The sequence below is a fragment of the Cyclopterus lumpus genome, chromosome 13, assembly GCF_009769545.1.
Source record: "Cyclopterus lumpus isolate fCycLum1 chromosome 13, fCycLum1.pri, whole genome shotgun sequence".
Lineage (NCBI taxonomy): Eukaryota > Metazoa > Chordata > Actinopteri > Perciformes > Cyclopteridae > Cyclopterus > Cyclopterus lumpus.
Genome location: NC_046978.1, coordinates 1039159 through 1062693, shown reverse-complemented (window position 1 = coordinate 1062693; position 23535 = coordinate 1039159). Strand labels below are relative to the sequence as shown.

The following is a 23535-nucleotide window of genomic DNA, read 5'->3' as shown; positions in this document are numbered from 1 at the left end:
AAACGCAAAACATTGATAAAAATACAGTATACACCAAAAAAAAGAGATTATTTTGTCACCACTAACACAAGCCGAAATCGATGCAACAAAGTGTTGTGTCTTGAAAGAATAGTAGATTTGGAAATCTGTGTAGATGAAGAAAATAAGATTAAAAATGAACTTCTGGACAAGGCATGAAGCCTACTGTATTATTGCACAGCTCTGGGATGACATTTATGTGAGTGCAAACTATAGATCCATTTAATAACCCCTTCATAACCACCAGTGGGGAAACAATAAAACTCTGCATTGAGGGAAAATGTTTCTCTGCACTGTGATCACAATGTCACATGACCACTCTGGGCCAGCTAGTGGTTAGTGGGCTCTCTGCTTGGTAATTAGGGAGTTCCAGTCCCATGAGTGTGTGTGTGTGTGTGTGTGTGTGTGTGTGTGTGTGTGTGTGTGTGTGTGTGTGTGTGTGTGTGACTGTGAGGAGCATGAGTTTACATATGCGTGTGTCAGTGCCACGTCTGAATGTGCTCTATCAGGTCTTTGAATAAGTCTTGTGATTGGCTACGAGACATGAGAGGACCTCGGCTGGTCACAGATGAGTCTGTGATACCTATTTAGCAACATTTGTGCACTCTGCACTTTTATAAACAAGGCATGAGATAATTAATCAAGTACATATAAAAGACATAACAGATGATGTCAAGGTTCTGCTCCATTTCTGAGGCTGATAATAACATCCTTCCTGATGATTTAGTGTAGCAAGGTCAGCTGTTTCCTGTCTTGTTTCTCCGCATGGCCTGTATGCACAAGGCTGCTAAACAAAGAGAGGTGTGGATTTGCATGAGACTATCTCATTGCAGTCGTTTGTTCATTCTGGAGCCGTAATAGATCCAACTCAAACATGAGCACAACAATGCTCCAACCTTTTCCGTGACCATAACATACTGAAACAGCATTGAATCTGGGTTTGAATACAGAAGATGTTTGAACAAACAGCATCAATTTAACATAATCCCATCAGTTCACACAGTGAGGTTAACATCATCTTAAACGTCTTTTCATACTCTGAAGGAAGGTCTTCAGACATGTAAAGATGCTGACAAACATTACTCATAACAAGAGTGATTGTTGATTTGGTTGTGGCATAGCAATCATATTGTGAATGTATGTAATATTACATATAGGTTTATAGCTTGCTGGATGATAGATGTTATAGCTGATGTGAGGCATCTATGCCAATTTGCTATTTCAGATATTTACATAATATTTAGCGCATACATCATAATGGAATATGTCAGATATGAAATAAAAATGTGAATTATCGGATATTAATACGTTTGATGTTGATATGAACAATGAGTCAGTACTAGGAACAATGTCATTTCTATGTGGCCTGACCTCCAGGCACAACTTTACAAAAGTTGTGTTTTGTGGTTTGTAATGGAAAGTACAGCCTCACCGTGATCTCAGCATGGCTTGTTTCAGAGTTACTAGACAATTAGGGTAAGATGAAAAAGAAACTAATTGTGCAAAATTATTTAATTTCAAGAGTAATTGTAGTAGTAGTAAAAGTAGTTTTATTACAATGTCACATTTTTGCGACACAATTTTACAATCCCTGAATGCAGACATATTGTTAAGCCACATACTTTTACAGTCTTTCACAGTCAACTCACACACACAGTGTGATGCCATCGTCAGAAATAGAATTGGGATGGCTGTCGTCCATGTGGCTATTAATACTCAGCTTTTCTGAGGTCATTGACAACACACACGCGCACGCACGCACACACACACACACACACACAAACACACGCATACCCTTCCCAACTCTCCACTCTCTCTCCTAACTCAACTCTCTCTTGCTTTGTGTGTATGTGTGTGTCTGTGTATGTGTGTCTGTGTGTGTGTGCGTGTGTGTGTGTATCCTTACCACATTTTAGGAGTCAGACTTTTTGCAGGCAACTATATAGGAAAATACGTAATGACTCAAATCTCCAAATATTGTGTTGGCTTTGTTCCATTTTTTTCCCCAGTCTGGCCCCAAAGTAGACAGTAATACCTGTAGGGGGTGTGTGGTCTGGAAAATAAATGGTTTGTATAACTGGATTGTAGCTTGAAAAATTACAGCCGACAGGCCTCCTTGTGACTGCAGGTCACACTGATATTTAAAGAGGAACGTCAAACTGAACTTTATTTCACCTGTTCAGAGGAGGAAGAAGCACTTGCATCCTTTAAACAAGTAAAACTAATGATACAATTTTGAAAAAAACAGTTGATCAAAAACATTGCATTATATATAATTTGTTTATCATATCTTTGTATGTAAAATTTGAATCTGCAAAACGACAAGTAACCAAAGCTGTCAGATAAATGAAGTGCAGTAATACTTACAATATTTGTTTTGAATATAGTTGAGTAGAAGTGTAAAGCTGCATACAAGTATCTCATAACTGTACAATAGAAGAGTAAATGTAAACACTTCGACACTGCTCTTCCTCACCAGGTCATTCCTTTACATCTTTACATATGCTTTCTCTCCAGCTCTCTTTTCCTCCTCTCTTTATTCATCCCAGTGTCCCTTTATTCCTCATCCATCCTTTCCAGAGATTTAAACCTAACCGGAAACAAAGTGTGAATGACTTTGCTCACGAAATAAAGTGTCTCAATGTAAATTCGTCAACATCCTGCTTTGTTGCGAAAGTCCTACCGGAAGTGCTGTATGTCTGTAATGTCGTGGCTCTGACGCGGGTTGTCCCCGCTGTTGCTCCCCCGTCTCCAGTGTGGATTTACATACCCTGATTTCCGTGGGACTGGGAAGCGAAAGACAAGGGTGGCGAGTCTTTTCAGGAACTGAGGAAACAGCCGCAAACTGTGTAATTTGACAAATGTATAACTTTTAGCCCCGTCGCCGGCTCTCTCGCGCCTCCCAGCCTTTTTCACGGAATAACGTTCACGCTACTTTTGGCTCTCAACTGGCTCTGGACTACTTTTCTAGTCAGGAGAAAAGGGCTGGGAGGTCTCTCGGAGAAGTCTGGAAGCAGCTTGAGTTGAACCCGGTTTGAAGGGCTGTGGCCATGGCCGGGGGTGGTGGTGGTAGTGGTGGTGGGGTTTCACCGTTGGGGCCCGCACCGCCGATGTGGTATCACCGGGACCTGAGTCGAGCGGCGGCCGAGGAGCTGCTGGCCCGGGCCGGGAGAGACGGCAGCTTCCTGGTGCGGGACAGCGAGAGTGTCAACGGGGCTTACGCTTTGTGTGTACTGTAAGTAACTCTGTCGCAGAAAAGAGACGCTTGTAGGAACTCTTAACTTGAGTGTGGGGCCTCGTTTGGCCTCATGTGCCGGGAAAAGTTGGTAGCTATGCCAACGTGTTAGTTTAAAGGTATTTTAAGTTGGTATTTAAGCTAGCTACCTTCTGGTAATCTTTTTCGTGTGTGTTTAAGTCACTGTCCCTCGTCTATTGTTAGTCTACCGAGCTACACAAGATTTTTTTTTTAAAGTTGCACATAAACCATCGTTTTATTGTAACATGAGTTGGAGTCGCCGTTAGCTCGTGTTAATCAAGGTTTCAGCCAAACACATTTGTTTACTTTCTCCCTGAAGTCAGTTAGTGGCAGGGAGCGACTGGCTGTCTGCCCAGCACTGAAACTCCAGCATGGCACACAACTTTAGGGCTGTCCCTGTCTGGGCTGATGTTTTAATTTAAGGTTCAGTAGTGAAGCAGCTGGCTTTGCTGAGTAGGAACACATACTATCATATATATATATATATATATATATATATATATATATATATATATATATATATATATATATATATATATATACACACACACACACACAGTATACCATCAAATTACTAAATGTACCTGTATTGTCAGGGCTTCCCTTCCCTTTTTTTTAAGATGGAGTTAGAGGGCCTGGTCTTTGCTAAATGAAGTGATGAATCGCCCGCCCTCATTTACACAAGGGAGATTTTGCCATCAACCACCCCCATGTTCAGCAAGCAACTTGCACAACTACCACTTGCTGACTTGAGTAAAATAAACTGCACCCGTACTCTGCACACCTGACCAGCAGCCGATCGAGCTTCTATACACAGACAACACTGCCATTGTGTACACTTGACAGTGACTCAGGCAAGTCAAATGAAGTGTTGAAAAGGGATGTTAACTTACAAATGGCCAAAATGACTTGCATGCCCCCACCCCGAGTCTGACCCAAGTTAAACAGATGCAAAGACCACTGACTGTGCAGATGTAGGAAAATAAAAGCCCAATGCCATGTGACATGGTACTCAGCTATCGACTCGACCTACATCCCCTATTGGATAGTTCACCCCGTGCTCATTGTGTGTTTGTATACACGCACACCAACAGCCGTACACACCGTATGTTTTAACTACTATACTTTGTAATTGATGACACTATTACATAAGCAAATACCATATAGTAGGATGTCAATACATTACTCCTTTTGTCATATAAGAACCCAGAATAAATAAGCCTGCATCCCATTTTTGGCAACTGGCTTATTAAAATACATGATGGTGCCAAATATAAATGTTTCATCCTTTGCTGGATCCATAGTAATTCACTAGGTCATTCTTTGACCAACGACATTCCTCACATCTATGCATCATCCGTTTCCGGATTTATTACTGCTTCCACCTCTCCCTTCCTCTCCCCTTTTACCTTTCACATCATGGACTTTGTTTCATCTGAAAAAGCTTCCTTTATGGTACCTAAAGTTTGTTATGGACAGGCTTTTGTCAAACTTTGCTTGAGAAAACAATGTTACTGCCTTTTACCAACAAGTTTTGCCTCTACATACATACATACAAACAAACGGTAAAATAACATGGCAGAAGTATTACTTCATTGTCACAGGTCATGTCAGTGTTATTAGCTTATTATGACAGAAACAAGCTGTCTATCTTCATAAATTATATCTTTGCGAATCGGGATGACTCAGTATCAACCCCTGAAGTTGTAGAGCAACAATGTTATGGTCAAGCATTCGACTCATTCTTGTGAACCTTTGCTGATATTATTGCGTAAAACGGAGTAAAAAAAGCATCTCCCGGAAGTACAATCTGAATTCCCAGACGTGTGAACATTTTCCGGGGGGTTGAATGGCACACCGTTTTTAGTCATGACCCCTAGTTTGTCATTCTAGAGGCTCAGTATTAAAATACTCGACACACACACACACACACACACAGAGATGTGTACTTCTCTTTTAAGGGACTCAGAAAGACCAGTGTGTTTTGGAAGTGTTTCCATTCTGCTGCTGTCTGAGAATAGACTAGTGGGAAGACTGTCTGTGCCAGTGACTTTACAGAAGCTGTACCGTCACTGGTACTGACTCCTGGGCCAGTTTGTCTTTCGGCCTTTGCCTTTCACTTCCTCTTAGGGTCATTTCAGTCTACAGAATTTTGATTTTGTTTGTCTGAATGCAGACTTTTGCAGGAAATGACCACTTTGACCAGCTTACTGTGTGTTTAGTAGTTGTGTGCAAAGGAAGTTTATGTATGTTGTACAGAGCAGATGAAGTATCTGAAATCAAGTTTAGTATGCGAGAGCTTTATCATTCACTGCCACAGTGTGATTTAAATAGTGAAATATTTGACAAAACAGCCTTTTAATCTAAGGGATTTCTCTAATGATTGAAATGCTGGCGATTACTGTTGGTGAGGCCACATTTTGAATTTAATCACATGCACCAGTGTGACAATGACAACAGTTTTCTGTATTTCTTGTCAGCTAGATGTTGGGTATCAGTGCAGCACATCTAAACATGTTGGGGTTCATGCATGTGTGTTTGACACCTAAATGTTCCCGAGAGAACATTCCCCACCGGGAAGTCTTGTTAGGGAGTATATTAGTTAGTGGGTTGGGACTTTTTTAATGTAAACTTTTTCATTATATCGGCAGTTTCCTTGTAAGTCTGTGTATGTACACTACCAGTTTATGTGTTTTTTGTTTTTTTATGTGATCACTTTGCGATAGTTTAAAAACCTATTGTAATCTAAATGTGAAGCCACTTTAGCGCATCCTCATCTTAACCAACATAATTTAAAGCTAAATATCCTTCTTGAACGCAACCCTGCTGGTTAGGTAAAGACCTATAATGTCTAATTTGTGATTAATTTAATATCGATAAGGGTAATCAATAGAGAATTGAGAAAGAGTTACGTTTCATTCATTTGTCCTTTTTTATATGTTGAACAGTTTGTGCTGTATGTTGTCCTGCACAAGTATGAGATGACTGGCTAGAGCATTGAGACACAGGTTACATTTTGAATGATGAGTAGCGTAAGAATTATATAGCTAATCTTTGCAAATAATTTTAACCGGTCAATGGAGTGTGTTGATTCGCATACAGTTCACAGTGGGTAGACTAAACTGACCTTCTGCACTCAAGGTTGGAATTGGAAAAGAAAGAAGAAGAGGAGGAGGAGGTGGAACTGTAAGCCAACAGGGCAGAGTGGGGAGTCAGTGGAGCAGTCATTATCCTCAACACCGTCTATTGTTGACAACACACACACACACATTGTATGCTTTGGGTCTGTGTCCATCCCATAATGAACCTCTCTCTCTTTCTCCACCTCCCTCCCCCTGTTATAGCGTTGCTGCTACTGAAACAATAGTATTTACTTCACAGACCTGCAGAAAATCTCATCAGCTGCCAACAGGAAAACCAACTCACACAAACACTCTACTGTACACTGCAGTGACTCCTGTGCATAGATTCTGTGCCACTGGATCCACAATGCATTGTGTTTGTATCACGACAGGATTAAATGTGAGATATGGGTTCAGAAGCCAGGCAGACATCTCACTGACTCTTTACTGCTGGGCCTTGAAAGGCAGAAGCAAATATTTATCAAGTGTATACCGTTGGTGTGAGCAACTGCTGGAGGCATGATCTATGGAACTATTATTGGTAACTATCTGATAAATGTGATGTCAGAGTCCTGATAGTTTAGCTGGCTCAGTGCTAAATCATTTAACTCCAACGTAGTGGGTTCAAATCTGTGCCAGCCCCCCGCCCCCCTCCTCCTCCTCTGCGTGCTGGCAGATAAAGGCAAGAATACCAAATAAAAGAAACACACAAATCCGAGCATCCATATCAGGAATTGATGATACGTGGCCTGTAAAAACACAATTACCCTCAGTGAGGAACTAGTCCAAAGGTTAAAACACAATGAGAGCCATTTTTAAACACTTCAAAATTCATTTCCAGATGCACTGGAAACAGTTTTGAATTACATAATTTTGTGCCATGTCAAACTCCCTGTCCAATCCCCCAAAAAGTTGAATTAATTTACTACTATACTGCTGGTGATATGGTCAGCTAATCATCAGACTCATGTTGATCCCTGGTCAGGCTCAAGGTTGAGAAACCAGCTTTGATGATATGTGTTGACCCATCAAACAGAAACAAATGCAGGTTTCTTCCATGTCACTGTCGGTAAGAGAAGGGTATAAGAAATATTAGCAATTTAAAAAGTTCTATTAAATGTGACACTTTTGCTTAAGTCTAACATAAACTGGCCTAGCTTCTTATTGTACTTCAGTAGTACGTTTATATTCAATCCATATTTTAGTGTTTAGTTGTCGGACACTGACCTGGAAAGAACTGGACAAACAGCTGAGGGGTCATGAATGTATCCCTCCCTCAGTTTGTTCAGTGTATATACACACAACCACACACACTGTAAATAAGCACAGTAAAGCACTGCAGCAGTAAAAACATTATTTGAGTGTTTTGCATAGGCTGCCGTGCTTACACCCACACATCCAAACAGACACACAACCATTACACATGCATCCAGTATACACGCCAACAGACATAAACCACAACATCTGGCTGGCAAATTGAACATTTTGTGTCCGGTTCACTGAGCAGAGTGCGTACATGAAAATCATTAAACTCTAGCCTTGTAGCCACGGCTGTGCAATAACAATGTCAGAGCATTGAACTGCAATTGGTAAAAGAAAAAAAAGCCTTGTGGTTCAATAAAACATATCATTCAGAAGTTTGATACACAATTGTGGACTGAAAGAGTGATTTAAAAAAAGAACTACTCTGTATCCTTCCTATCTCACAAAGTTCTTTTTTGTTTCTTTATTTTGTACCATCATTATAACTATACATTGTTTAAAATTGTGGTTCAACTCTGATCTGCTTTACTGCATCATGCTACTGTAAAGATAAAGCCCGCTCACAACTGTGACAGACAGCAACAGGTTGAAGCTCTCTACATCGTTTAAACCCCCTTCACCCTCATACATGAATACACATACCCCTATTCACTGAGGTAAAATACAAGAGAGTATGTACGCATGACAGAGCTTTAGAGTTTATATTTTTTTATTTAAACCGTAGACTAAAATGTGTCTCTTTTCTCTCACTTCTACCTTTTTGACCCTCATTTCTTCCTCCTTTGGTGTTTCTTTCTCTGTAGGTTTCAGAAGCATGTCCACACATACAGAATCCTCCCAGACGAGGATGGATTTCTCGCTGTGCAGGTACAGAAAAGACATACACACACATACGTACATACACACACGCTTACTCACTCCACTGAGGTCAAGTGTGTGTGCATGTGTGCAGCAAAAACTGTATTTGCTTCAGTAGCAGCTGGCAGGCAGAGATGGTTTTGTTGGCTCTCTCACTCTCTCTCTCTCTCACTTACACACACACACCAACACCAACAGCAGCCTCTTTGTGCGTTGTGCCCAACAGCTGTGAAGTCCCCACCAGCCACATGCATGCCCTGCCTTTCTCTCTCTCTCTCTCTCTCTCTCTCTCTCTCTCTCTCTCACACACACTTTTCAGACTATCCGTGTGGCCACATCACATCTGTGGCCCCGCTGTATGATTTTGGGGTCTAAGATGTGACGTTAAAGAGAGTCTAAAAGTCTAATTTTTCATCCTGAAACTGAGTATATTTTGGAGCAATGCTTACCAAAAAACATTCTTCCTGGTTTGAATTATATTTAGACCATGGGGTCATATTTGCTTACACAACATTAAATGTGGAACAATAGGGGCCACCAGAGATTTCAATAACATGACTACTTATGGCCAAGGAGTTTGGATGCTATTGTTCTGTTCATACCATGTCCTCCTCCTTCTTTCCTCTCAGACATCTCAGGGTGTGCAGCCGAAGCGGTTTAAGACGTTACCAGAGTTGGTGTCGTTGTACTTGCAGCCCAGCCAGGGTCTCGTCACCACCCTGCTTTACCATGTGGACAGAGAGGAAACAGCTTTCAGCGATGACAGGGACTATTCAGGTATCGCCAGAGTCCATACAAGCACACTTGCATATAACTTGCACATCCTTTTGGCACATGTAAACTGTCATTTTCTGTGATTGGTAGATGGGGAGGATGAGAAGCCACCACTCCCCCCTCGCTCTGCCTCCACCTACACTCCCCCTGGACCAGAGACACCAACAGACAGGTACAATGTCTATTTGAGAACTCTCTTTATCGTTTCCAGTTGACAATATTAATATGTAAGAGCTGAGAATCAAATCCCAAAGCACTCGCAGAGCTTCTTAACAATATGTTTACCATGTGGTGCACGCACACAACAGCAACACACACACACGCACAGAAGCCGAGGCAGAGGCAGGATGTTGTTTCACTGTAAATATAATTATGTCAGCTCTGTTCACAAAAATAGTAAACAGAGGTATCAGATTACATGAACAAACAGACACATGTATACACACACACACACACACACACTGATCCACATTCACTTTCACTGTTTCTGTCACATGACATAAGCATGCAACATGTAGTAAACATTGTTCCACATAAAACACAACAAACACACTCTCACACTCACATGTTATTAAGCAGACACACATACACACTCATATTAATAACTTCCGCTCTTGCCGTGTGCCCTCGTCTGTTTGCATAAAGAAGGAAAACCACATCCTGTTTAAAACCACATTGGTAACATGATGCACAGCTTTGATGAAGTGTTTGTGTGTGCTGCTCAGATCTGTGTATATTAATGAACAAAGAATAGCGCCCTCACTCAGACTATAGTGAAGTGAGTTAGGTGGCTGAATCATTCGGATACTTCAGTTGCAGTTAAAACGTAGCTAACAAACCGTGGGTAGAATTTTCCAAAAGAGAAAAAAGTACCAGAAAGTCGCGGGTTTTAATGAACTTTGTCACAGTTTCAATCGTAGGTGAAATCAACGAAGCCGCATCCTCCTTTCAGTCCAAGTGGTTCTCATTTGCCACGTTGTCATGAATAGATATGTACAAATATTTCCACGTACGATTCATTAAATTCTCCTAAATGAGTGCAAAAGACATCATAGATCAGAGACCGTGAAGGAACAAGACATCGCCTTTTTCATTTCACTTATAACAGTCTGCTGGTTTGCAGACTTAGCATGTGAAAAATAAAGTGCAAGAAAGTGTAATTAGTTGACTCGGAGGCTACAGTATGGACCATATTAAAGGATTGTAATCATAATAATAATCAAGTTTTAACTGCAGAGGTTTGTGCGTCGATGGGTGGCATATAAGAGAAAGTGTGTGATTCAAAAAGTCCTGACTGCACAGATGCAGCACTCACACACACACACACACACACACACACACACACACACACACACACACACACACACACACACAGATATGGCTACTATGAAGTCCATGACAGTTCTGTTTTCTGATACAAGGGATGGAATTTAACTGCAATTTTGATACTCTGTTTTAAGTATCAGCTGAAAAGTTTAAAGTGCATGGTGGCATAACTAACACTACATATGTGCATGTGGTGAGGGTGGATTATAAATACTCTTTATTTGAATTTGTTTTAGTGCTCCAGCAGCGAATGGCCTCAGCACCATCTCCCATGAGTACCTGAAGGGCAGCTATGCTCTGGACCTCGAGGCAGTCAAACAGGGAGCCGGCTCCCTGCCTCACCTCAACAAGACACTAGTGGCCTCCTGCAAACGACTAAATGGGTAGGAAGGACATCTGTAGACGTCACATATTCCACAGACACACACACTCTTGTCTATGCATGCTCTACAAAAAATCATTCTTTTATATACTGTCTGTGCTCGTCACTAAATCCTAAAAATGTACATCCCGCAGAGCTGCCTGTGTCGACTCATCTCTTGTTTTGGTCACAGTGGCACATTCAAACATTGTGATAAGCCACAGAAAAATGGGATTAAATACATGTAACAAATGTAACTCAATCATGTGTTGTTATTAATCATCTGTAATGTATTGTGCAGCCCCAGCTTGCACACATAAATCTAGTAACTATCTGATTTCCTCTAGATATATCTATAGGAAGTAAAAAAATTTTATGTTTCCCCAAATAGGGAGGTGGATAAGGTTCTGTCAGGTCTGGAGATCTTGTCTAAAGTTTTTGATCAGCAGAGTGCTTTCATGGTCTCCAAGATGATCCAACAGGTACACGCGCATCTGTGACTCTTTGTCCGCTATTTCTGTCTCTGTCCTCCTGCTTCCTCCAACAACTGGACTCTGGCAGTATTTAAGCCCTATTCTGCATTCCTTCAATACAATATAATACTTATGTTAGTATGTATGTAGACCCCCCCTCACTACCAATCCATGGGCAATTCCCCAATTGTTTAATGTAACTATAGTTTGGACAGTTGGACAGTCATTCTTAGTGGCTTTACCACATAGTGGGACCTAATGCACACACATATAAAGTAGTCGCATGAGGTAGTCACATACACACACACACACACACATACACATACATGATCCGGTGGGACACTACAGAGTAGTTTGTGTTTGTCTTTGTAGGATATGTGCATGTGGGGATGTGTAATATTTTTCCACTGGTCGTCGTCTAGCTCGGTTTTATGACATGAAACGTTAATGATGATTCTTGTTTTTATTGCTTTTCGTTAAATCATCATCACTTATAAATAATTGGTATGCCACTGTGCTGCGTGTCATTGTGCTAACATCAGTTCATAAAGCACACACTTACATGTCAGTCTATGTTTGAATACATTCAGATCTACACGCACATGGGTAGACCGGTTGTGCAGCCTTAAGAACAATTTGTACCACACTGCAAATCTGGGAACGATCTGTTTGTTGTGTATTGTACAAACTCCATCTTTTTAGTCTTCATAAAGTGCATCTTTTCAGTGTGCAATTTACTTTGCTTGGCAGTTAAACATAACAGATCTCATCCTTTCTTTTTCTTGTCTTACTCGCGTCTAGTTCGTCTTTCCAAACTGCTCGGTTGACATGAGTTCTATTAGTTGTAATTCTTTCCTCTGTCAGTCGGTGAATCAGGGTGGAGACCAGGAGTTGGAGAACCTTGTGACCAAGCTGGCAATTCTCAAAGACCTGCTGTCCTCCATAGAGAAGAAGGTACACACACATATTCAGCCATGTGTAGGCGTGCACCCCACATGATCACTTCTGCTCCCTTTGGAGTTCCCTTTAACACAGCAGTCGATTTGTTGTTGCAACCCTTCTAAAAGTATTTGCATAATATGTGATTCCTAGGAAAGCAAAATGGAGAGGGGTGCCATGTAGGTCATAACATGGATGTAATTATTGTCAAGCCTAGCAGGATTATTTTAATTGACTTTTTGCTTTAATTCCTAATTTGCAAGTACATTTTGACCAGCACGGTTATGTTAATATTTCACAACATTTCTACTTGGACTTTGTTTGTGTGGAGGGACTTTCGCTACTCGGGAAGGAAATGGCCTCGGTGCAATCAGTCTACATGTCTTGACTCATGTGATGTCACTGACTCCACCTTCTCTGCTCCTCTTAGAAAACATGGGAAACTGTTTCATTGTTGACACCAACACTTAAGCTGAAAACCACACAGTGTTTCTGTTTGTGTCTGTGAGTCTTTTCTCTTCTGGTTGTGTATTTGTGTTTTCCCGTTTCTCTTTTTCATTTTCTTTTCTTTCTGTTTACTCTTTTAATTGCTGTTGCTGTCCCTTTGTCTGTCTTTGTCCCATCAGGCTCTGAAAGCTCTTCAGGACATGAGTTTGTCATCGCCATGCTCCCTTCCTCCTCTCTCCATGCGTCACAGCAAAGCCATCCCTGTGCAGGCCTTTGAGGTTCGGCTGCACACACCACCTACAAACTAATAAACACACATACTTTCTAAGGAATAGCAATGGCTTCAAAGCCAACCTGCCCCTATCGGACATTCAAACGCTACTCCAGTCTTTTGTCAGTTTACTTCTGCACGTTTTAATCATAATCTTAAATGAGATCTTTTTTCTAAGACGACTCCAGATTTGATTTATTAAATGTCATAATGGAGGACTCGTGGTTTGATTTCACAGAGGACAGACTGAACTTGATTTACAGTAAAACAGGGTGCAAAGTCATACCGGTACATTATATTCCTCAACACACTGCAGGAAGTGTGTCAGCAAAGCTGATGTGAGAACACAGGAATGTGTGTATTGCACTTCCTGTGACATCATCAGTGGTTTTGTTATAGTATACAGCATTTGTCTCTGTTGGTATCATCGTCCAATGCAAAATGGGTTTGCAAGTAAATGTGTACAACAGATGTTTTGTTTTTTGGTCACAAGATTATAGTTGTTTTATTTTGAAAAGGTGCCAACAGCATAACGTTGTAGAGAAAGAGGAAAAGTCATATTAGGGGTAAATAGGGAATATTATCAGTAGGAAAACATGAAGTAAAGGGTGAGACAGAGAAGGAGGAAGAGGTGAATGATTTAAAATATTAGCTGTCAGCCAAGTCTGCATCCTCTGTGGTGACCTCCTTTCAGCAGTTTCCTGTTACACAGGAACAGAAGTGTTGTTAAGATCAGGAGAAAGATTTCAGGCGTGGCACCTGATTCTCAAACAGAACCTATCATGGCTTTATATGATACGTATAATAAGTATTTGATGAACCGAAATATGTGAACTGTTATCTAAAACGACAATTAAGAGGATCAGGACATTGTCAGTGGTCATCGAAAGTTCACGCTTTTTGTTTTTAGATTTCTAATCCAGCTGGCTCCGTATACCTGACTTAGGTGTAACAGTCTGTTAATGTGATAGAAGCAACACGCTTGTTTTGTGTGTGATAACAGTAGAGGGAGAGACTGCAGATGAGTCCACTGCTTTCATTTTGGAGACCCCTGGTGGTATGAGGGTTTTACATGACAGCAGGGAGTTCTGTGGATACTTTTAGAAATGCACCACAAGCCCTTCCGGTTTATATGAACGTGTGTTTTTTATTCTCCTAATCTGATCCACTTTAGGTAAAGCTGGATGTTTACCTGGCAGAGCTGACAAAGATAGGAAAGAGTCAGAAGTACACTCTGTCTGTGGACGTGGAGGGGGGACGACTGGTAGTGATGAAGAAGGTGAAGGACAGCCAAGAGGACTGGACCACCTTCACACATGACAAAAGTGAGAATTACACAAACACTCCATATACAATGTCCATAGATGAGTAATCTGTGCTTTCCCCAGGAAATAAATGAGCAGAAATCTGTTCAACAGATAGCGACATATCTTGTGATCAATTGGGTTTTTAGACAGACTGAACAATGGCCACATTCATTACATACTGTATGTGATCATTTCAGTGTGAAACAGCATCTCCTCTACTCTTCTCCCTTATTGTTAATGTTGTATGTCCTAGGGGTATATTCATTGTATATGATATTATTGGATGTGATCTGTATTTTGAGTAAAGTGTCCGTCTTCTAGCTGCTCCATGAAAACTGTTTTAGTGTTTATGGATTCCTGGGCAAGAGATGCCATATATTTATGGATTCAAGAGTGTAATAACATCATTTTCTTCATGGTATCTGTTAGAGATGCAGTTGAACATTATATGATGTTATAATGTAAAATGTATCAACTTTTCATTGTTCTCCTTCCTTTACTTTAACTGTCTTTAACCCGTGAATCTATTACTTGATATTGCTTTTCGTCCTGGCGTTACTCTCCCCTCTCTCTGACCTTCTCTCCTCTGTCTGTCTTTTTGTTGGTCTCAGTCCGTCAGCTGATCAAGTCTCAGCGGGTGCAGAATAAACTGGGCATTGTTTTTGAGAAGGAGAAGGAAAAGAACCAGAGGAAAGACTTCATCTTTGCTAGTGCTAAGGTCTGCACGCACGCACTCACACACACACACACACACGCACACACACACACACACACACACACACACACACACACACTGCCTCAAGTGTAGATGTAAGAAAGCACAATCTTTTACAGTTACTCAATCATTACAAGATACAAAATATTCATATAACATATATATATCTGTGTATATAATCACACAAAAATCTCATCTATAAATTCCACTAAAGCGCATATACTCACATTGACTGTTAGTCAGCATTTAAGTGCTGCCACTTAAGAACAAGGTTCCCTTTTGTGGCAACTTCCACTCACTGTGTGTGTGTTGTGTGTGTGTGTGTGTGTGTGTGTGTGTGTGTGTGTGTGTGTGTGTGTGTGTGTGTGTGTGTGTGTGTGTGTGTGTGTGTTTCAGAAGCGGGAGGCATTTTGTCAGCTGCTGCAGCTGATGAAAAACAAACATTCCAACCAAGATGAGCCAGACATGATTTCCATCTTTATAGGCACCTGGAATATGGGTTAGGCATAAACACACATCTTTTTAACATTATCCACGTTAATAGCAACATGCACTAAATTATCACTTTCATGTAGTGCATTCAACAATAACAATGTATGTTTTTCCAGAGCTTGACGTTAGTATTTTTAGAAAGAAGAATGTAATATTGTGGTCATGGTCTCTAGGCTCAGTGCCTGCGCCTAAGTCTCAGGCCTCATGGGTGTTGTGTCGGGGCCTCGGGAAGACTCTAGACGAGATTACGGTCACCATCCCTCATGACCTTTACGTGTTTGGAAGCCAAGAAAACTCTGTGTGTGATCGGGAGTGGGTGGAGTCACTACGTGCCATGTTAAAAGAACAGACGGAACTGGATTATAAACCGGTGAGGAGAGACTTTATTTAAATGTGTTATCTGAGCTCACCTATCAAATGTATTGGTTCCCAACTCCCTGTCATTGATTGTAGATTGCAGTGCAAACTCTGTGGAACATAAAAATTGCTGTGTTGGTGAAACCGGAACACGAGAACCGGATCAGCCACGTGGGAATGTCCAGCGTCAAGACGGGCATCGCCAACACGCTGGGTAACAGCAGCACTCAGTATTCAGTTCTTTATTCTTCTTCACATGCTTTACTTTCTGGTCCGAATATAAAGGGAGATATCAACAATGGAGGAACCGCAAAACTCTGACTTTATTTCTGTTAACAAAGGGGCAGTTAAAGGAGTTATTATGGATTTTATTACTGCAACTTGTGTAGTCACACAAAAAAATGTGACCTAAGAAAACATCTTATTAAACTTCAAAACTTCAGAGAATGAAACTAGATATTCATGTAGCATTGTGTCTTGACATTTTAATGTGATTCCTTTTCTCAACAGGATTGTCACATACAGTTAATAACTGTAATATATGTATTTTTAATGTTTGTTTTAGGTAACAAAGGAGCTGTGGGCGTGTCCTTTATGTTCAACGGGACTTCTTTCGGCTTTGTGAACTGTCACTTGACATCAGGGAATGAGAAGATTGCCAGGTACACACATATTATTCATGCTATTTCATTTATTCTACCTTATACCCTTTACATTGCAGTTTTACTTTGTGGTCGATCTACTTTTAGAGTGCGTCAGAAAACATCTCATACATGACACACATTACTCACACTCATGTACCTCTTATTACTGTGACGCACGTGACCTTTGACTCCTACAGGAGGAACCAGAACTACCTAGATATCCTCCGCTTGCTGTCGCTAGGAGACAAACAGCTAAGCTCCTTCGACATTTCACTCCGCTTCACACACCTTTTCTGGCTGGGAGACCTCAACTACAGGCTTGATATGGACATACAGGTGAAGCACAACAGAGAGCCACATGTGCAAAATGATGAAATGCAGCTGATGTGCTTGACACCTCATCTTTGTTTGTGTCTGCGTGCAGGAGATCTTAAACTACATTAACAGGAAGGAGTTTGAGCCTCTGCTCAAGGTGGACCAGCTCAACCTAGAGAGAGAGAAGAACAAAGTCTTTCTACGCTTTGGTTAGTATGCCTGTGTTTCTACCAGACTTCTGGCTTACAGTACTGTTTACTTCCTCTCCCTATGTATAATGGTATAGAATGACTCAGCAATCCCCCGTTTGTTTTAGAATGATCGAATATTATACTAACATCTCAAATGACACTTTTCACCTTTCCACCCACCTGCAAGGAGTTCTCACAAAAGAATGTGTGTCTACTTGTTCGCAGGGGAGGAAGAGATCTCATTCCCACCCACCTACCGTTATGAACGTGGCTCCAGGGACACGTATGTCTGGCAGAAGCAGAAGGCCACAGGGGTATGTTTACTAACTCAAACAGCATCACAGATAGACGCCTCCCCAGCTATTTCTGACAACTGATGACTCTGCTGTGTCTTCGACTCTTTCTGTCTGTCCCAGATGAGGACGAATGTTCCATCCTGGTGTGACAGGATCCTGTGGAAGTCATACCCAGAAACACACATTGTCTGTAACTCCTATGGTGAGACTAAAAAGATTCATTCATAAATCTTTTTCAATTGATTTATTTTTGGTGCAATTTTAGCAACTGGGTGCAGTGGTTCATTTTCACCTAAACATTGTAAACCTCTATATATGTATGGCTTATATGTGACGATGAGACAAATATGTTCTTTTGTTTGTCAGGCTGTACAGATGATATCGTGACCAGTGATCATTCCCCTGTGTTTGCTACCTTCGAGGTGGGGGTGACCTCACAGTTTGTCTCCAAAAAAGGTAAAAGTGAATTAAGTTAAATACTTATTTAACTTCCTCTGTTTATTTTTTGCTTTCTTTTCATCTTTTTTTTTTTTTTACTTCTGTTTTCGCTCTTTAAGGCTAGACGACACGATTTGGCCATAACATCTGACTTTCAAAATAAAGTGGACTCTGTGCACGTTTTAGGAACTTATTGATTTGTTTGTCTTCCAACTCAAATCTGGACAGTTTGTGTGTCTGTAGTCTGATCAATGAGCTGAACAGAGACCAGAAAGAGGAAATGAGTTGAGCTGAACAGAAGGGGAAATAATGCAGCACCCTGTTGCTCATTCTCATTCATACTGTGTAGCATCACAGCTTCTGTTTTTAGTTAATGTATTGCAACTGATTGTCAGTTATTAAGTGCATAATATTTAATCTTTTCACATTCATGGTCTGTGTTGTGTTTCTGGCTCACTGGGGTTTTTCTTTCTTTCAATGAACAAAATATCACCTTTTACAAATAAACTTGACTAAATCTGTTTATTGTCCTCTGAATACACTATTCTGTGCCACCTACTTAGATTTTCCCTGTCTTCCTCCCTCCTGGCCACCTGTTTCTCTCTAGGTCTGCCAAAGTCTTCAGAGCAGGCCTACATTGAGTTTGAAAGCATTGAGGCCATAGTGAAGACGGCAAGCAGAACCAAGTTTTTCATCGAATTCTACTCCACTTGTCTGGAAGGTGAGAAGAACACGCCTGCACCTTTGCAGCAACTCACGCTGACAAAATCCACCAAGGAGTTACACTACAGATAGGGTTAACACCTAGTGGATGCAATACAAATTCCATCTGTTTTCTTCTTTTTGTATCTCTCTCTCTCCCTCCCTCCCTTTCTCAGGCAGTCAGTATACCTTTAAGCTTGAATCCATTTTTGACCTGTGCTGCATCCCTACCTCTTGTCCGCCACGTACTTTTGAATGAAATGCAATAGAAACATCTTCCTTCTCTCCTTCCCACTTCTCCTTCCAACCTTGTTCCCTTTGTCCTCTCTCCCATCCCCCCCTGCCCTGCATTTCTCTGCCTGTCTCTCATCTGTAGAGTTTAAGAAGAGTTATGAGAACGACAGTCAGAGCAGCGACAACGTCAACTTTCTGCGTGTGGGCTGGTCCAACAAGCAGCTGACGACGCTCAAACCGCTTCTCTCAGAGATCGAGTACCTGCAGGACCAACATCTGCTGCTGACGGTGAAATCACTGGATGGATACGAGTCCTACGGTATGAAGAGAGTGTTTATGTTTGTGATGAGGCCGTTTAATTCAAGTGGACTTTTAGTCTGACAAACAAACGTGTGTGTGTTTCCCTGCTAGGAGAGTGTGTGTTGGCCCTGAAATCTATGATTGGCAGCACATCACAGCAGTTCCACACTTACCTGTCCCACCGTGGCGAGGAAACAGGAAATATCAGGGGGTCCATGAGGGTCAGAGTCCCTTCCGAAAGAATGGGAACCAGGGAGAGACTCTATGGTAATGCTCTGTAGATGTAAATGCATGCTGATCTAAATGAAGCAGTGGAGACAAATGAAAAGAAGCTTCTTTTAAGCTTCAAGGATTTGCAGCTGTGATTTGACCAAGTGATGCAGTATGTTAACGGACATTTTTATATTTGTATTTCAGAGTGGATCAGTGTGGACAAGGATGAGACGGGTGGACCTAAAGGGAAATCCAATTTGGTATCCAGAGTGGGACATGAATACGTCAAGTTAGTACACGCTACTTTTTTAGTTTTGCTAAAATGGTAAAAGCAGAATATATTCATAAAATGTGGACACTTCTTTCAGAGATTATTATATACATCACATTGTACAAAAAAGAATTGTAAACCAATGTTGAGATTATTTATTGTTTCTAAAACTATTTTGTCTTTCCGTCAATAGTTATAATGTTTAATACAGCATAAATAATATCATGTTGCATTTAAGAAATAATCACTTTTTTAAAATTATGTTGGCCATTTACATTTTGGGACATTTTTACCTTTTTATTGGATCTAATATCGTGCACCTTTCACCAGGGATGGGCAGAAAAATACCTTTCTGAGTGCCGACTGATGAATCCTCCCTGTGAATGTCACACCAGCTGACCTTGTTATGATGTTCTCTCTGCAGGCCATCTGTACTTCGTAAACAGCTTGGGGAGCTGGGAAAAGTGAGTGAGGAGGGAGAAAGGACCATCAAGGAGGAAACTGCTGCAAGGTACCGCCCCATTTATACAAGTTATACACACTGACCGGCAAATACACATAATCAAGATAACCACCCGAAAGATGCTACCGCTTATTTGGAAATATCAACAGAACATTTTTTTATACAACATCAAGTGAAAACCATGAAACAGAAAAGGCAATGTATCAACCACCTGTTTGGTTCTTTCTGTGTATTTTTAAGGCCTAAACAGGAGGCTCCAGACAGTGATCCATCCATCTGTAAGAACAGCTACAATAATCCCGCCTACTACATCCTGGAGGGCGTTCCCAACCAGTCGGCAGCTGCTCTTTCGCCTGAGCTTCTTCCATCTCCTACCTCCCCAAACTCCCAGGTAGCTAAAGCCCCTCCTACCTCGGCTGGAGCTCGAACCAAACCGCCCTATGTTGCTTCAGGGTCTTCGCATCCACGCAGGCCCATGATGGGGCACCCGGTCCGCGCTATTAGCGAAGAGGGCTCCTCAGAGGACGATGGAGGCGTGTGTGTGGCAGGAGTGCAGGGGGGTGTTGTTGGAGCAACAGTTGCAAGCACACTGAATCGACCTCCTCCTGACTTCCCCCCTCCTCCTCTCCCCAAGGGAGCCCTGGAGATGGTTGCAGAAGCCCCCTTCTCCAAACCTCGCCCTCTTTACCCAGACCTAGCCGAGGTCAGGATCCCAGCAGCCAGTCCTGCTGCCCCACCGGCCCTCGGAGAGGGTTTTAGACGAGGAGTTGGCCCAGGGGCGTTGGACGACCAGTCGTGTTCTGTGCTCCAGATGGCAAAGACGCTGAGTGAGAGTGAGTTTACTGGGCAGCCTCCACGCACTCCTTCTGCACCGCCGCCTCTTAGAGGGCAGCCGATGGGTTTATGTCTGGACGCTTGCCGCACCTTCCCACCCAGAAATGCCATCACAGAGAGTATTGCAGAGGACATGCCAGAGGAGGTGAGCAGTTCATTTAAATTAACACTCAATGGCTCATTCAAAGGGAGAAATATAATACTTTGGCATTTAGTGAAGTTGTGACTTCTTTTGTGAAGTTGTGCTATTCTTTTTTTCAGGCGTGTGGGTGCTGTGACAAGCTGTGCTTTTCATGCAGCAGTTTTTTTGTTGTTGCTGATCCTCTATTTAAATTCCCCTGCACAGGCACTTTGGGGCAGCAGTAGTTCGTCTTTGTCTGTTGGCGAGTCGTCAGTGGGGGAGTGGCTGCAGAGACTGGGACTGGAGAGATATGAGCAGGGTCTTCTACACAACGGCTGGGACGACCTGGAGTTCCTCAGGTACATACCCTCACACATATTAAGACCCTTGACATTCATGTTCTGGTGCAGAATAAAAGCTGTGGCTGTCGACCTCTACTGTTATTCTTTTAAGTAAATCATTGTTGCTAAATAATAATAACTGGGTTTTTTTTTTCAGTGATATCACTGAGGAGGACCTGGAAGAGGCGGGAGTGCTCGACCCCGCTGACAAGCAAATCCTGCTGGAGAGCCTCAAGCAGCAGCAGCAGCAGCAGAAATAAACTCTTTAAAACTGGTCAATGGCTGGTTCAACCTGGCCTGGTACCACACCAGGTCCCAAGAGGCCAACTGAACGAAACTGAACTGAACTGAACTGAGCTGGAACGTGCCAATTGATGCCAGACTTCGGAGAGAAATTGCACTCCCATTTGTTCTTTCAAAAAACACTTAGAACCACCATCTTTTTAAGATGTACTGTATGTGTGTTGTTGTCGCAGAAGTGGCCTTATTTAAAGATAATCATTTCAGTCCTTCAAGTGACACTACATGTCCCTCAGACATGAAACCTAGTGAGAAGATGCAGGATGAGATAATATTCTTTTTCTGGCCACACAGAATTAGATATGCATGTGGAGCAGCTGATGCTTCTGACCTGCAGCGTCAAGCTAGCGTTAGAGCTAGTTTTGTCTTTCTGTAAATCAAGAGTGAGTTTGATAATGAGATGAGATTTTCTCATTTTAAAGCAAAATGAAAAGAGGGATTTTTGTGGGAAAGCAGAGTGTTGTCTCAGTTTTCTTCCCACGAACAGTCACATTTTGGGAACATATACGGGATTTGTTAGAGAGCACTTGAGGGTATTGTCAGCACACAACTAGGGAGAGGAACGCCCTCGTTTCTGTGATGGAGGCAAACAGGAAGTGGTGACAGGAGAGGAGTTAGCCCGGGCTCATCAGGCGAGGTCAACTTTCAATTCTCAAATGTTTGACTTTTGTGAGAATGTTTGGGCCACTCTTGTTTAAATGGTGGCAATCCTTGTTGCAGTGTCTGTGCACATATTTATGTTTTTTTTTCTTTAAGGACAAAGGGAATATGGAGCAAACCAACCAAACCAGTCCCGGTGAAACTAAGAGTGTATATTTCGCCGTGGTACAACATTGAACCGTTATCCATCAGCACCCCTGGTGTGTGCTCTGTTCACACTCAACACTCACATTTCAGCTTTTTGAGTTGATTCTTCTTAGAAGATGAGAAGTTCTTTTTCAGAAATCTTTAAACACTGACAGATGAGTGCGGAAGGCAATAATAACATTATTTTACACGAGGTAAATTCTGAAGGTTTTATCCAGCACATTTCTCATGTTCACACTGTAGTTGTCTGTGAGGACATTTCATTAAAATTCCTAGAAGAAGGCAATAACACCAAGGCTTGATGGGCTTTATGTCACATTTTTCAATCATTTCTATTTAAATAGTTTTCAGTGTTCATGGAATTAGTTAATGTAGCGAAATAGATTAACTAATGATAATGTTTTACAGACAATTATTTACTTGGCCATCTTGTTGTCATTGTCTTGGAGAAACCATTTGTCTCAAATGCTAATTTTTCCTGTATTTCTGTCTGGAGATTTTGCTTATTCTATTTGTTTATTTCTGTTCCATCACTAGAGACACGGCATATATGTTGTACTAGTGGGAGAACATGTCACCTCTCATGAGTCACTAAAAACCAAAAAAGCTTTCTGCACGAGATAGACGGTTTTAAGGTGGATGTTGTTTCCTCATGTAACCAGCAGGTGGTCCTGCTTCTCCATAAACCTCATCAGTGGGTTTGATGCTGACTGTGCAAACTTTATGGAAAATAAGATGCAACCAAGTCATGGTTCGTGAAAGAAGTTTGTTTGTTTATATATTGTTCTTGAGCAGTTGACTGACCTGTTAGTGTTGTATTTGTTCTTAATTTAAATCCTGCCTCTTCTGCCTGTAAGACTAAAAAACAACCCTTTAAGCCAGTTTATAGTTGTTAAGAGATGCCGATGTGGATATGTCTAAAATGTCAATGATGTAAATGTGTTGTTTCATAATTGGGACTAAATATGTGTTTGTAGCAGTTTCATTCATGTCTTTCTCTTCTAATTTTCCTTGTGACACAAAAACGTCCTTGAATTATGTCGCTCACATGCAACCGCCGCCATTTTTGCTTGTGTTATGTGTAAT

General features: G+C 41.5%; 1 protein-coding gene across 3 annotated transcripts; it reads left to right on the top strand.

The window, feature by feature from the left end:
• The first annotated feature begins 2712 nt into the window (after window positions 1–2712).
• inppl1a (inositol polyphosphate phosphatase-like 1a) lies at window positions 2713–22745 on the top strand. Of its 3 annotated transcripts, XM_034548304.1 has the most exons (28): window positions 2713–3253; window positions 8463–8526; window positions 9147–9294; window positions 9382–9463; window positions 10854–11000; window positions 11370–11460; window positions 12316–12405; window positions 13017–13115; window positions 14283–14433; window positions 15027–15133; window positions 15527–15629; window positions 15796–15992; window positions 16076–16193; window positions 16545–16641; window positions 16821–16959; window positions 17048–17147; window positions 17355–17443; window positions 17546–17627; window positions 17792–17881; window positions 18471–18584; window positions 18942–19118; window positions 19211–19366; window positions 19517–19601; window positions 20008–20094; window positions 20287–20437; window positions 20681–21025; window positions 21227–21360; window positions 21500–22745. In XM_034548304.1, exons 1-28 carry the CDS (start codon window positions 3069–3071, stop codon window positions 21600–21602), a joined length of 3531 nt encoding a protein of 1176 aa, XP_034404195.1. In that variant the 5' UTR covers window positions 2713–3068; the 3' UTR covers window positions 21603–22745. The 3 variants fall into 3 exon arrangements, with proteins under 3 accessions (XP_034404195.1, XP_034404193.1, XP_034404194.1); XM_034548302.1 differs by having other exon boundaries at window positions 20287–21025; XM_034548303.1 differs by lacking the exon at window positions 13017–13115 and having other exon boundaries at window positions 20287–21025.
• Window positions 22746–23535: the final 790 nt, after the last annotated feature.